The sequence below is a fragment of the Cucurbita pepo genome, chromosome LG07 (assembly GCF_002806865.2).
Source record: "Cucurbita pepo subsp. pepo cultivar mu-cu-16 chromosome LG07, ASM280686v2, whole genome shotgun sequence".
NCBI lineage: Eukaryota > Viridiplantae > Streptophyta > Magnoliopsida > Cucurbitales > Cucurbitaceae > Cucurbita > Cucurbita pepo.
In genome coordinates this window covers 5852153-5866724 of record NC_036644.1, presented here as the reverse complement: position 1 = coordinate 5866724, position 14572 = coordinate 5852153, and the positions used below count along the sequence as shown (strand labels likewise).

The 14572-nt window shown below is 35.5% G+C and overlaps 1 protein-coding gene across 1 annotated transcript; it reads right to left on the bottom strand.

The window, feature by feature from the left end:
• Positions 1-122: 122 nt before the first annotated feature.
• LOC111798407 (serine carboxypeptidase II-2) lies at positions 123-7945 on the bottom strand. Its single transcript, XM_023681525.1, has 10 exons — positions 7421-7945; positions 6877-6984; positions 5208-5303; positions 5018-5110; positions 4752-4837; positions 4400-4657; positions 3146-3279; positions 2160-2255; positions 1546-1651; positions 123-457 (listed from the first exon to the last, which is right to left on the bottom strand). Exons 1-10 carry the CDS (start codon positions 7692-7694, stop codon positions 296-298), a joined length of 1413 nt encoding a protein of 470 aa, XP_023537293.1. The 5' UTR covers positions 7695-7945; the 3' UTR covers positions 123-295.
• Between the last annotated feature and the right edge of the window lie 6627 nt (positions 7946-14572).

Sequence of the window (14572 nt, the reverse complement as noted above, 5' to 3'; positions counted from 1 at the left end):
AATTATATGAAACACAACTAAATTCAATAATAATAATAATAATAATAATAATAATAATAATAAAACTCCATTTCATCATCAATCACCAAAAATCAATGAAAAGTTGAGAAGAAAGCAAATAAGAAGAAATCATTCCAATCTATATCCATATTGTCTAACCCAATGGCATCTTTATTGATATTAACTTGAAAATCAATGCCCATGTTGAACAAGTAATGGCTTCGCAAATAAGAACTCTCCTCCACTCATTACATTCCAACAATGAACAGAAAAGGAGCTTTCAAGCTTTTTTTTTTTAAGTGTCACTGTGGAGCTGAAGGGCTGGGAGTGCGTTCCCTGCTAGAAAGGCTTTGATGAGTTGGAGAGCCAGTTTTGGTTTGTGCAAAGGGACCTCATGGCCTGCTCCTCTCACTGACACAAGGTTTAGCCCTTCATATTCTTGAATCCATCCTCCAACCTGTTCATCACAACCAACTAATCTCATTTGATTTCTATCATCTTTTTACCTCCCGACTCAACTCGATGTCTCGAGGTCAGCTAGGTGTCGGGTAAGTAATGACTACGAGTATGTAGAGATGTTTACAAGTTTAAGGGTCTTAATAGCTTCTTCAAACTATGATTATGCTATGCATGACTAAAGAAAGATTCACATAGGATTAACAAATGATAGATGAAAAGAAGAAATGATAATGAACAAGAATGAAAAGTTTTGATTCCTTTAAAAATTCAATGAAAGTGGATAATAGGCTCTCTCAATTGAAAAAGAAAAGTAGATAGTGTCTCTTTGGGCTTTCCCTCAAGATTTTTAAAACGTGTTTGCTAGGAGAGCTTTCCACACCCTTATAAAGAATGTTCCGTTCTCCTCTCCAACCGATATGAGATCTCACAATCCACCCCGCTTTGGGGTCTAGTGTCCTTGCTGGCCCTCGTTCTCTTCTCCAATAGATGTGGGACCCCCAATCCACCCTCCCCCCTCGAGGACCAGCATCTTTGCTGGCACATCATTCGGTGTCTGGCTTTGATACCATTTGTAATGACCCAAGTCCACCGCTAGCAAATATTGTCCTCTTTAGACTTTCCCTTTCAGGCTTTCCCTCAAAGTTTTTAAAACACGTCTTGGGAGAGGTTTCCACACCCTTACAACGAAGAACGACCGATGTTCTTAAAATTTTAATCTCCTAAACTAGCCCAATCCATTGCTTTGTCCTCCCAAAAACAAAATTTCACTAAATGGAAACATAAATAAATTTCAGAAGTTTTTCAGTGCATTCCTCATTGTAGTTGAAGTTATTGAAAATCATATTCTGATGTCCTTTAAGTATTTTCTTCATTATATTTGAAGTTATTTCATTGAAAAATGCCTTTTTTTAAGTATCATATATCCTCAACAGACAAGAACAGAAGGCAGATGAGAATATGAACATGAATCCTAAGAGATTTTCAAACTAAAAACAGTTTTTAAGGTATCACTAAAAGTACTTTCTGGAAAAGTGCTGCAGACATTGAGTTATATGCATATGAAGTTCTTGATAATGAGTGTTTTACCTGGCCATTATCATACCAAGCACGCCAATGTCCAATTACTGGAAGGTTAAGGGCGTCGATACTGTAACGGGTAGATGTGATTGGGAGTATAGAATCAGTGTCACCACTGTAACAAAGAAACACAAACCAATATTCAAAGTTTGTACAATAAACAATGATGGATGATTCAGAAACTGGAGCAGCAACAAACAAAATAGTCATAATAATCATAATAATAATCCCAAAAACAGTTTTTCAGAGAACATTCATCATTAGTTTAATAAGAAATATAAGATATCATGAACGTGTAATAATCCCAAAAGGAGGATATTGATAGTCCTACAATAAAAGAAGAAAATAACTAATTAAATCTAAACTACCAATTAAGCAATAAATAATCTAAAATTAATGACTAAATGCTGGAAAATTATTCAATGTGGCAATCCTACTCTAACCATCGGATGCACGGCCTACTATAACTTTTAACTGTCAGTCTCACGATTTTAAAACGCGTATGTTAGAGAGGTTTTCACACCCTTTTAAGAAATGCTTCATTCTCCTCTCCAACGAACGTGAGATCTCACAATCGATGTGAAAGCATAAATTAATTGAAGACTTTAAATTTCAAGACGAACCTGAACACCCAAATACGAAGTCCTGCTTGTATCAGCTCCCGATATATGTCCAGCACTGAGCCAGCAGAATCCTTCCAATTAAGGTTAACGAACTCACTGTGACCATTAAGAGTTCCATCAAACACTTATAAGAATAGCATCCTTGCTTGAGAATAATGTTATCAAGGAAAGAAGTAAGCCCACTTTTGCAAGAAAAATAAATTATTTGCTTTCTATAAAAAAAACCTGTTCGCGTTATGTGCACTTTTATCAAACCTGTTTATGTAACCGCCCAAGTCCATCCTCTTTGGGCTTTCTCTTTTGGGATTTCCCTTAAGGTTTTAAAACGTGTCTATAAGGGGAGGTTTTCACACCCTTATAAAGGTTGTTTTGTTCTCCTCCCCAACCGATGTGGGATTTCACAGTTTATATCAACATTGGGCAAAGAATATATGAGACACTTAGTGGCTCATTATTCAACTTCATTAACTGTTACTGTTTAGTAATCTTAAGTGGCCAAAAAAATAAAAAGATCTTCAATAGAGCTACATTCGGCTATGGACCTATCTATTACTCAAGAACAACCAATTTCACATAGTTAAATTGGTTAAAGCATTATAATATAGAAAAAATCCAAATATCTCCAAGTGAAAAATATAACAATTTTTAAAATTTTAAATCTTTGTTACTTCTTAGAGCTGGCTTTAGTGGGATGGGGAGGAGAACGAAACATTCTTTATAAGGATGTGGGAACCTCCCCTAGTAGACACGTTTTAAAAACTTTCAAAGAAACCCCAATAGAGAAAACCCAAAAAGGACAATATTTGCTAGAGGTGAGCTTGGACCGTTACGGTGAAAGCCTATATGGAGATTAGTTCATGTTAATAGTTATATTTACTTCATGAAATTTATATCTAATACGGGATTTCTTATTATAACTGGTTTATCTAGAAATATATATACGAAATGCTACCACAAATTTTATAGTTGTTCTTAAGATGTTGTACCTGCAGGTATCCCATTTAGATGGAGCATACTTAGGATCAACATGAAGCGCCTGTTGAACTTCAGGTAGATTGAAGTACGCAACCGCGTGCTTCTCAGTGCAGGGATCATAGCGTTCACCAACACGTCCAATCCTCTAAGAAACACAGTTACAGTAAATTAATGGATGTAAAAACTTCAATAATCAATATCATTTACAGAAAACCTCTCTCCACTATACTTATGATAGCTTATAATACTGAAAGATTAATACAAATATTGAGAAAAACAGGAAAACTAGAATCTTGAGGATATTTCAGAAAATTCCAACTGGATCACTTACCAAAATCTTGAGCTAATTCAGGGTATGGTTAGAACTTAGAAGGGTAAATTTAATGAAGTAGAAGATTAGCAAGTCACCCCACTGGGGCATTATCTAGAAATTATATGTGATTAGCAATTTATGTGCCACCAGGAGGCCTTCCTGCTTGATGTAAATTGACAAAAATGAATTTATACCGAAAATTTGTTGAATCAATTAAACCCCTAAACGAATAATTGTACCAATTAAACCTGAACTTCTGTAAGAATATCAAATTATATTCTCGGTTAGATTTAGTTTAAAAAATGTTTATGCACATGTTATGACACAGCCCATGCCCACCGCTAGCTGATATTGTCCTCTTTGGGCTTTCCCTTTCGGGTTTCCTCTTAAAGCTTTAAAACGCGTCTGCTAGGAAAAAGTTTCCACACCCTTATAAAGGGTGTTTCGTTCTCCTCCCCAACCGAGGATGCTAGGTCCCGAAGGAGGGTGGATTTGGTAGGGGTCCCCCATTCGATTGGAGAGAAGAACGAGTGCCAACGAGGACGCTGAGCCCTGAAAGGGGGTGGATTGTGAGATCCCACATTGGTTGGAGAGGAGAACGAAACACCCTTTATAAGGGTGTGGAAACCTTTCCCTAGCAGACGCGTTTTAAAGATTTGAGAGTAAGTCCGAAAGGGAAAGCCCAAAAAGGACAATATCTGCCAGCGGTGAGCTTGGGCTGTTACAGTATGAGACTTAAAACTCCTAACTTTCATACGTAAACCAATTTAGACCTTGCATTGACGATATAAAAATGAAGGGTATATGTATGAACGATTTTCAAATAGAGGGTCTAAATAGGTTCAATTATAAAAGTTTAGGGGTACATGTTAGCTCCAATACTTCATTCATGTTCTTGTTGTATTGCAACCAAGGAAAAACAAAAAACTAATACATTGATCAGTAAACTCACATGCATTCGGCTTCGTAGGCGATTCGAAGAGAGATCAGAGCATGGAGGAGTGAAGATGCTATAAGGGTCGATGTTTCCGATTTCTTTATCGACCATCCCAAGTATCTCGTCACAAGATTCTGAGGGATGTACAAAAGATTGATTTGCACATACTAGATTAAGTTGCTTGTATGTTTGATCAGAAATCAAACCCGTTGACCACAAAAATTCAAAAACTCCCACATGATCATAATGATCGTCAAAAAGAGCATTGCCTACCTACATGAGTAATACATAGAAGTGAATATAATAACCTTACATAGTACTTTATATTACTATAAACTTCAATTTTGTGAGAGGAAGATGCAAATACCATATAGCCCTTAAGATTGATGGATTTTTCCTTGGATAGAAGGTTGTTCCTTACAATAGCTTGACTTAGCTGAGGAATATAATGCCCTGCATATTCATTTCATTCAAAATGAAAGAGATAAACAACTAAAAGAAACTAATGGGGTGAGAACAAATTACAAAAAAAAGGAATGGAAAGAGAAGAAACCAATCATTTTGATATGAATACATGAAGATAAAAACTAAGTTATTTTAAGTAAAAAATTGGAACAATGATTTTCTCCTTACCCCCATAGCTCTCTCCTGTAATATAAAAATCTCTTCCTTTGAATTGGGGAAAGCGTTCAACCCACTTCAATAAGAAAACCAGAGAATCCTCGGCTAAGAAATAAGAAGTTGAAACATAATCAAATTAGTGGCTCTGCAGTGACATAATAGGTCCATTCAAAGCAGGTACTACATGTTGTCTAAGTATTACCTGTTCTTTTATCTCCATTGTTCATCAAATCTGAAGATGTGTTTGAATACGAAAAACCAACCCCAACAGGAGAATCGAGAAATAAAACGTTGGCAACTGTAAAAGATAATGTATATAGGTGAGAAGCATGAAAAGTTTTATTTAACTATTCAAAGTAGAACACTTTTGAGGTACTTCCTACGAATTGATATTGTCAATGAGCTAAAAGGTATGAGAGAGCCTCACACGAGCACAAGCATAGCCAATATCATAGAGGGTAGATTTCCCTTTATGCATTTTCTAAGATAAAATTGACTATTGAACTCTTAACAATATACTGAAATTACAATATCATACAAAGTCAACCCCAGTAAAAAAGTCAGCTCGTGATAAAGTGTAACAGCCCAAGCTCACCACTAGCAGATATTGTGTTCTTTGGGCTTTCTCTTCCGCGCTTCCCCTCAAGGTTTTTAAAATGTGTCTGCTAGGGAGATGTTTCCACACCCTTACAAGGAATGTTTCGTTCCCTTCTCCAACCGATGTGGGATCTCACAATCCACTCCTTTGGGGGCCCAACGTCCTCGCTGGCATACCACCCGGTGTCTGGCTCTGATACCATTTGTAACAGTCCAAGCCCACCACTAGCAGATATTGTCCTCTTTGGACTTTCCCTTCCGAGCTTCCCCTCAAGGTTTTTAAAATGCATTTGCTAGGGAGAGGTTTCCACACCCTTACAAGGAATGTTTCGTTCCCCTCTCTAAACGATGTGGGATCTCACAATCCACCTCCTTGGGGGCCACATCCCGTTGGCATACCGCTTGGTGTCTGGCTCTGATACCATTTGTAACAGTCCAAGCCCACCACTAGCAGATATTGTCCTCTTTGGACTTTCCCTTCCGAGCTTCCCCTCAAGGTTTTTAAAATGCATTTGCTAGGGAGAGGTTTCCACACCCTTACAAGGAATGTTTCGTTCCCCTCTCTAAACGATGTGGGATCTCACAATCCACCTCCTTGGGGGCCACATCCCGTTGGCATACCGCTTGGTGTCTGGCTCTGATACCATTTGTAACAGCCCAAACTCACCGCTAGCAGATACTGTCCTCTTTGGGCTTTTCCTTCTGAGCTTCCCCTTAAAGTTTTTAAAAGGCACCTGCTAGAGAGAGGTTTCCACGCCCTTACAAGGAATGCTTCATTCCCCTCTTCAACAAATGGGGGATCTCACAATCCACCCCTCTTGGGGGCCAGCGTCCTCGCTAGCACACTACCTGGTGTCTGGCTCTGATACTATTTGTAACATCTTAGCCACCACTAGCAGATACTATCCTCTTTGGGCTTTCCCTTCAGGGCTTCCCCTCAAGGTTTTTAAAACGCATTTGCTAGGGAGAAGTTTTCACACCCTTACAAGGATTAGTTCGTTCCCCTCTCCAACCAACATGGGATCTCACATAAATTGTTTGTTATAAAACTGTCTCATATTTATATTAATCATCTAGATGCTCATGCTACATTACAAGGAAGAATAGACAACCGAACATAAAGACTGAACAATTTGTTTCATAAATGAATACTCTATAAACACAATAACTGTACCTACTCATTGTAATCAGTTAATTTCAAAATTAGAGGGAAGAGGATCGAAGAAGAAAGGGAGAAATAAACCAATATACATGTGTGTTCTTGCAAATCTTACCTTCATTCCAAGAATAAGGGTTCCAGCGAAGGGATTTCCCATCAGCATTAATGAGAAGTGGGCCTATTTCTATTGCCTCACCAAAAGCAATTGAAGAACATCCAGGTCCTACGAAAACAATCCAAGATTATACAACTCATTTCAAACTGATTAATACAACCAATACAAATTATCTTAGAACAGAAGAACAGAGCATTTTTTCCACTCCTGCTATTCAATCATCTTACATACACAAAATTCTCATATTAATTTATCTGAAGAAAAGACATTAGATTTGTTAATTCAACACTAAATCCAAAATCTTAAACTAATGAGCACTAAATTTAAGATTATATATTGCCATCTTGTAAATTTGAACGAGACCCAATGAACAGTTACCAATATTAATCAGTGTGGAGATTTAAACAGAGACCTTCAACATTAAATCCAATAGTTTAATCGGATGAGTTATCGTAAATTTAATCTTATATATGTAATTCAGGTCTAATTCAACAATTAAAGAGCTCAAAGTAAAACTCCAAGGGAGATAGTTTAAGTAAAGAACCTCCATTAAGCCATAGAACAAGAGGTTTATCGGCAGAGTCCTCAACAGCCTCAAAAAACCAGTAGAACAGAGCTCTCCCTGAATCCTCATTAACAGTGACATAACCAGAATAGTGAGTAAAGTTGACCACAAAGTTCTGACCCGGAAGCTCCCCGACCTTATCCTGTTCCTGCCGGAGAAGAGGATTTTCCAAAGAAATTGGAGCACCAAAACCCAGATGGAGAAAGCCGAAAATGGCGAAGATCTGGATCAAAAACACGGTGGGTCGAGCCATTTCGATGAAGCTCGATTCGCCTTGACAATGGCGGAAGAAGGAGTGCCTTGAAATGCGGAAATGGATGGAAATTTGAAAGGGGAAGAATGAGGAAGATCAAGATGATGGGAAATGATTACTCCCCATTCCTTTTTCGTTGGGGATTTCTGACAATCCGTTGTTGGTGCACCAATGAACAGCTTTGATCAGAGCACACTCGGTATTTGGTATGGCATTCGTAATCATTTCTTCAGTTTTTGACGATTTGGATTATCTTTCAAGAAATATCTAACCTTTTTTAATCTAGATATTTTGTTAGACTTAACCTAATTATTTTGATAATAAAAATTTCACTAAAATTATTTTTATTAATTTTATTAAATAATTGAAGTTAGGTTGGTTCGAGTTGTTCGACTCACCCTCCGTGCGCGAACCTTGCGGAGGAACCCTTACGTTTTTNCGGCTAACCTAGCCTCCTCCGTCCCTCGGGACCAACAAGGGGTAGTACAGGAATATTCACCTGTTGTCCATCGACTACGCCTTTCGGCCTGATCTTAGGCCCTGACTCACCCTCCGTGGACGAACCTTGCGGAGGAACCCTTAGGTTTTCGGGGCATTGGATTCTCACCAATGTTTGCGTTACTCAAGCCGACATTCTCGCTTCCGCTTCGTCCACCACTGCTCGCGCAGGTGCAACTCTAAGGCGGAACGCTCCTCCACCGAAGCATTTTTACATCCCACAGCTTCGACAGATCGCTTAGCCCCGTTCATCTTCGACGAAAGAGCGCTCAATCAGTGAGCTATTACGCACTCTTTCAAGGATGGCTCCTTCTAGGCAAACCTATTGAGTAATTTATTCAAAAAAAAATATTTTTAATAAAAGTAAAATGTTAATACCTAAAATATTATTTTATTTATTTTTAAATAGTAAATTAATATTTTTTTTTAATTCAATTTTAATATATATATTAAAATTTTATTTTTCAAATACTTGAAATTTTATTTTCAATAATTGTGGAAGAAATAAGGGTTGAAAAAATAATTATAAAATTAAATAAAAATAAAATATTTTTAAAATTAACAATAAAGGTTAATTTGGTTCAATTACTCTCGAACCCACTGGGCTCATTAATCTCATCCAACTTAAATGAGCTGTATAGTTTTCTTAGAGTTAGCCAAAACTGTGGCTCGAGGTTTATACTACCTTTCTTAGGTTCTTATATACCTAAACCCTACACATACCTCATCATCGGAGTACTTTATCGCCCTTCTAAATTTATATCTCGAGGGTTGTAGGTACTATTAACTCTGTGTTTTACATTTACCTAAGTTCATCATCAACCTTACCCTAGACGTGTCTTGGGTCACTATGGCCCTATAAAGGCCTTAAGTATTCTATGAAGTATGGAGGAGCTCTTTGCTCTAAGAACGATATTCCTACTCCACACACGTCTACCTACTAGGTTCTATCCAGAAGATTATTCCTAGAGGTGCTTCGCATTTTCAGGCTAAATCAAGAAATTACATGTTCTTACACCCTACTCGATTTAGATCAGTAACTACCTATTTGTTGCATCTACATGCTAGAACAGTAGACTACCCGCCCATACATTTTCCCTGATTCGTTTACGAATGATGGTTGAACGTAGTCTTCAGCGCAAGTCAAACGTCACGTGTAGTAGAGAAACCAACGACGACAACAATGACTTCCTCAATGAGAGAGGAGAGCTGGAGACAAAAACGTCATTGATAAGTTGCTTTCTATGCCAAATATTTGGTGCTGAGTATTGAGAAGGTTTCTGGTTCAAAGCGAGGTGGTGAAACGAGTTCCATCAACATAGTCCAACATGTCTTGACTGTGAGAAGTTGGTTTTTTCAAAGAAGATAATTGGAAGAAGAAATTTGATGGCGATCATGTGATCTAGAGTGTTGAAAGGAAGAAGATGATAAGAAGATTCGAAAGCCATGGAGAAGAAAAGATCGGGGTTACTAAACCGAAAAGGCTATGATACCACATGAACATAGGCTAAAACCACGCACCTTAATGATGGTGAAATTTCTCTATTTATAATCATTTATATAATCAAATAAATTACAAATATTGTGTTATTTTTACCTCTCTGTTCCTGTACTACCAATAAAATGTTTCTTCTTTTTCGGTGACTCAATTATAAAAATTCCAAAATTAAAATAATTTGTTTGGAAGTTTGTAGGGATAGTCTTTGCTCTTAAACGTGAAAAGTAAGTATAACTATTCTACGGGTGATATAGAGAAATGTCGGGGTCATCAAGTGTTAAATATGGATTCCAAATTTCAGGCAAGGGTCGTTACGAATGATTTGGTCCACATCGTGTAGATTCCCTGAGCACCCTTAAATTATTGGTGTATTATAACCTAACTCAATGAATCGGTTTCCATCTTCCTGCCCCTTCGAGCTTATCATTATTATTTAAGTCGTGCAGTCAACTTTAATGGTTTGATTCACATCATTTAGCTACTTTAAACTTATTTCAATCATCGGTGTCATATGACTCAATCAGTATCACATCGTTATATATAAACCATTGATCTCTCAAGACCTAATAATAATTGGATATTCATTAATTAGCTCCTTAGAGATTATCTCGATCATTGATGTCATATGCCCTATGCAATGATTGGTCTTACGTTATCTAACTTTGTTCAGCTTATCCCAACCATTAGTGCATGTCAAATATAGCTCATTTGAGCTCAGTACGATATTTGAGGTCCTGTCAAATAGCTCCTCTAAGCTCGTCTCATTATTTGGGTTCAATATGATCGATCCTCTAAGCCTATCTCAATATAAGGTGTGAGATCCCACAATCCCACATTGATTGAGGAGGAGAACGAAACACTCTTTATAAGGGTGTGGAAACCTTTCCCTAGCAGACGCGTTTTAAAGTCTTGAGGGGAAGCTCGAAAGGGAAAGCTCAAAGAAGACAATATCTGCTAGCGGTGGGTTTGGGCTTGGGCCGTTACAAATGGTATCAGAGCCAGACACCGGGCGACGTGCCAATGAGGAGGTTGTTCCCCGAAGGGGGTAGACACGAGACAGTGTGCCAGTAAGGACGCTGGCCCCAAAAGGGGGAGGATTTGGCAAAGGTTCCATGTCCATTGGAGAAAGGAACGAGTGCCAGCAGGACGCTGAGCCCAAAGGGTGTGGAAACCTTTCCCTAGTAGACACATTTTAAAGCCTTGAGGGGAAGCTCGAAAGGGAATGATTTCCTATACCTTGCTAACAATTACAATCACCGGTATAAATGGGTAAGGCAAGGACATATACGAACCTTAACTCAACTTTAGGACATATATGGACCTTACCTATAGACAACTCACTACTAGAAATGCCCAAAGGGTGTGGAAATCTTTTCCTAGCATACGCGTTTTAAAGCCTTGAGGGAAAGCTCGAAAGGAAATGACTCAACTTTAGGGCATATATGGACCTTATCTACCGACAGCTCAGTACTAGAAATTAGTTAGTGACTTCTTAGTAGTCTTCATATAGTCATAATCCGTAGGAGTGACTCATGTGCCTACCTACCGTCTCGATATTATGCAGACCCATGTACTTAAGAACAAATTCACTGCCAGAGAATAGTATAAGATCCTCTAAATGATTCTCACATAATAACGTAATGACACTAATAAAAATTAGGACGACCTTACAATACAATAATCGTTAGGGCACGACCTACAATACGATATAACAGTTTGGACACGACCCTACGATGCAATATAACAATTAGCAATCCGTACTAAAGTTGGCCTACCAAAAAAAACCCTAAACCCTTCACGTAAGCCATGTTCCATACTTCAATTCATTTCAATACATATACTTCTTAGGGTTTATACAAATTAGGTCGTACTTAACCATGGTTTAGTCTAGTTATAGCATACAATACTCTTTCAGGCTCAATCGTACAAGTTAAAATCAATATCTTATACAAAGAAGTTACTTGCACGTCATCGATCATTTAATGTACTTCAATAAACGAAATTGACTATATGCAACCATATTTCAACCGTACATCAATCATAAATAAAGTAACAAATCATAAACATGATTATCCTCTAAGCAGTGTTTAAACGGGTTGATCTCTGTAGCTACTTATTTTGATTGAGTTTGATTCTAGTCAAATTACGACTTCTTTCTTCCTTCAGATTCTCTAAAATTACCAAATTAACCCCCATAATGATCAGCACAGTTGAACCCCACAAAAACACAGAAAAAACGAGTCTAATATAAATCAAACAGGTTTAGCTAGATTTAATCGATCGTTTCCTATCTCCTACAAACGGGCACGTCTCCAACTTTTCTTACGTCTCCAACTTTTCTTACGTCCATAATTTTCTCCGTGTGAACCAGTTCTTCAACGTTTACCTCGAGAGATCTACCATTAATATATATATATATATAGGGGATTCACGATTATTTAATTAATATATATTTTTTATTTTTTAGAGAGACTTTAATATTAATTACACCGAGTTGATAAATAACAATATGGAATTAGAGAGCCAATAATTAAATAGTTTTTACCTTTTAGGCTTTTATTTAATTATTTAATTATTTAATTATTTTCTTTTCTTTTCTTTTCCTCCAAGTTTCTTTGACCTTGGAAACCAAAGAATTCCAATTTGTCCAATAAATGAGAGAATATGAAAGAAAATAGAATTAAAATATTTGAGAAATATTCCCTTATTTGTCTATGGCCCACATCATCATTTTTTTACTAAATTAAATATACCCAAATTGATTTAAAAAATAATAATATATTTAAACTTTCCAAAAAAAAAAAAATTAATAAAATAATTTTAGTACTTTATTTAAAAATAAATAAATTTCACAAATACTTTTCAATTTTAAAAATTTTCAATATTCTTGCGGTTAATGTTATATTTAAAAAATATCTATGATATTCTTTATCGTTTTAAAAAAAATTTAAAAAAATTATTATGGTCAAGATATGAAAACTATCTATCGACATCTTATAGATTATCTCTAACTTTTTAATATTAGTTTTAAAAAATTATGAGTATTTTTTAAATGTGATACTAACGATAAATATATTCAACCCATATTTGAAACAATTTTTTAAAGTTAAAATATATTTTTGAAATATTTTTTAAAACAAATATTAATGGTTTTTCTATCCCTTATAATAAGTTTTTTTTATTTTTTTTTTTACTTTTTAAATATTTTTAAATTTTGAAAAGCTTAAATAATACTCTCAAACTTTTTTAAACAAAATTCAAAATATACTTACTCTAGTTTAAAAAATATTCACAAAATTTAAAAATAGCATTAACCCATTTACTTTTTTATTAAAAAAAAAAGTTAAAAAATATTATTGTCAATATAAATTTAATTTTTTTAATGTGGAATTAATATAAAAGATATTTTTGAATATTTTTTTAAAAAAATTTTGAAGTTTTGAAAGAGTCTAATAGTATTTTAGAAATTCTTTAAAAAAAATTAAAATTCAAAAGTTTTTTTGCGCTTTTTTTTTAAGTTGAAAATTATTACAAAAAAAATAAATTTAAAATTTTAAGGTATCTTTTAGACAAAAAAAAAAAAAAAAAAAAAAAAAAAAAAAANATATATATATATATATATATATATTATTTATTTATTTATTAATTTAGCTTTGGTATTTTTAAAAGAAAATCAAACCGTTAAACATGCTCCCATGTGAATATTTAAAGGGGCCATATTGATCCACGTGTGTGACGTCGATAAAATACCGTACACGTGTATGCGCGTCTACCTTCCACGTCACTTACTATGGTTTGAGCTTATTTAAATAATTTTCAAATGGATTATTTATTTTTTTTAACGATTTGTTTCCATTTTTTATAAACTTAAAAAATATATATTTTTTATTTAGTTGTTCAGAGAATATAATCAAAAGATTTGTTTAATTGAAATTTTAGTTCAAGAACCAATTTTATTAATTTCATTATCTAGAATTTTTTATAATTTTTTTAAAAAACAATCTTTAAAAAAAAACATAAAAAACATGACAAGTTTTTAAAAAAAAAAAAAAAAAAATTGAAGTTTGAAGCTGAATTTGACTAATTCCGCCATAAAATATTCAGAACCATTTGAATAAGATATGTAAAAGCAGACATCACAATCTGCTCCATTTGCTGCTGACGTACTCGCTGACACTCTTTTCTTTCTCCAATTGACGTGGGACTCCCGCTAAATCCGCCAAATCCAACTCTCCTTTGGGGCCAGCATCTTTACTGGCATTCCGTCACATGTCTATTCCTTTGGAGAACAACCTACTCGCTGACACATACCCCGATTTCTAACTCTGATACTATTTGTAACGACCCAAATCTACCGCTAATAGATATTGTTCTCTTTAGACTTTTCCTTTTGGGCTTCCAACGCGTCTGCTAGGGGAAGGTTTCCACACCTTTGTAAATGGTGTTTTGTTCTCATCCCCAACCAATACGAGACATCACAAGATATATTCTATAAGTAATTATTATAATATATTTTTTTTAATATTAGACAACTCAGCTCTAAAGGCAGCCAAAATAAATCCCTATCAAGAAAAAAAAGTTGCTATCAATGTACTTCCATTCACATGGAAGCATGAGCCAAAAGGAGAACAAACAGCCAAGCAGCCATGGCAGCTGCCACAACTTGTGGAAATTTTTGCTGTCTTTTCGAGTCGGGACAACGAACAAGAATAAGTATTAAAATAAGAACCGACAACGGTGACAGAGACGACGATAGGATAATTTTTTATCATGTGGTTTATAAAATTTTTATGTATTTCATTCTGCGTAACGTCCCGTGTCCAGGATTCTTATCTGTATTCAACACAAGTGTGCCAATTCCCGTAGACCAACACGAGTCTTT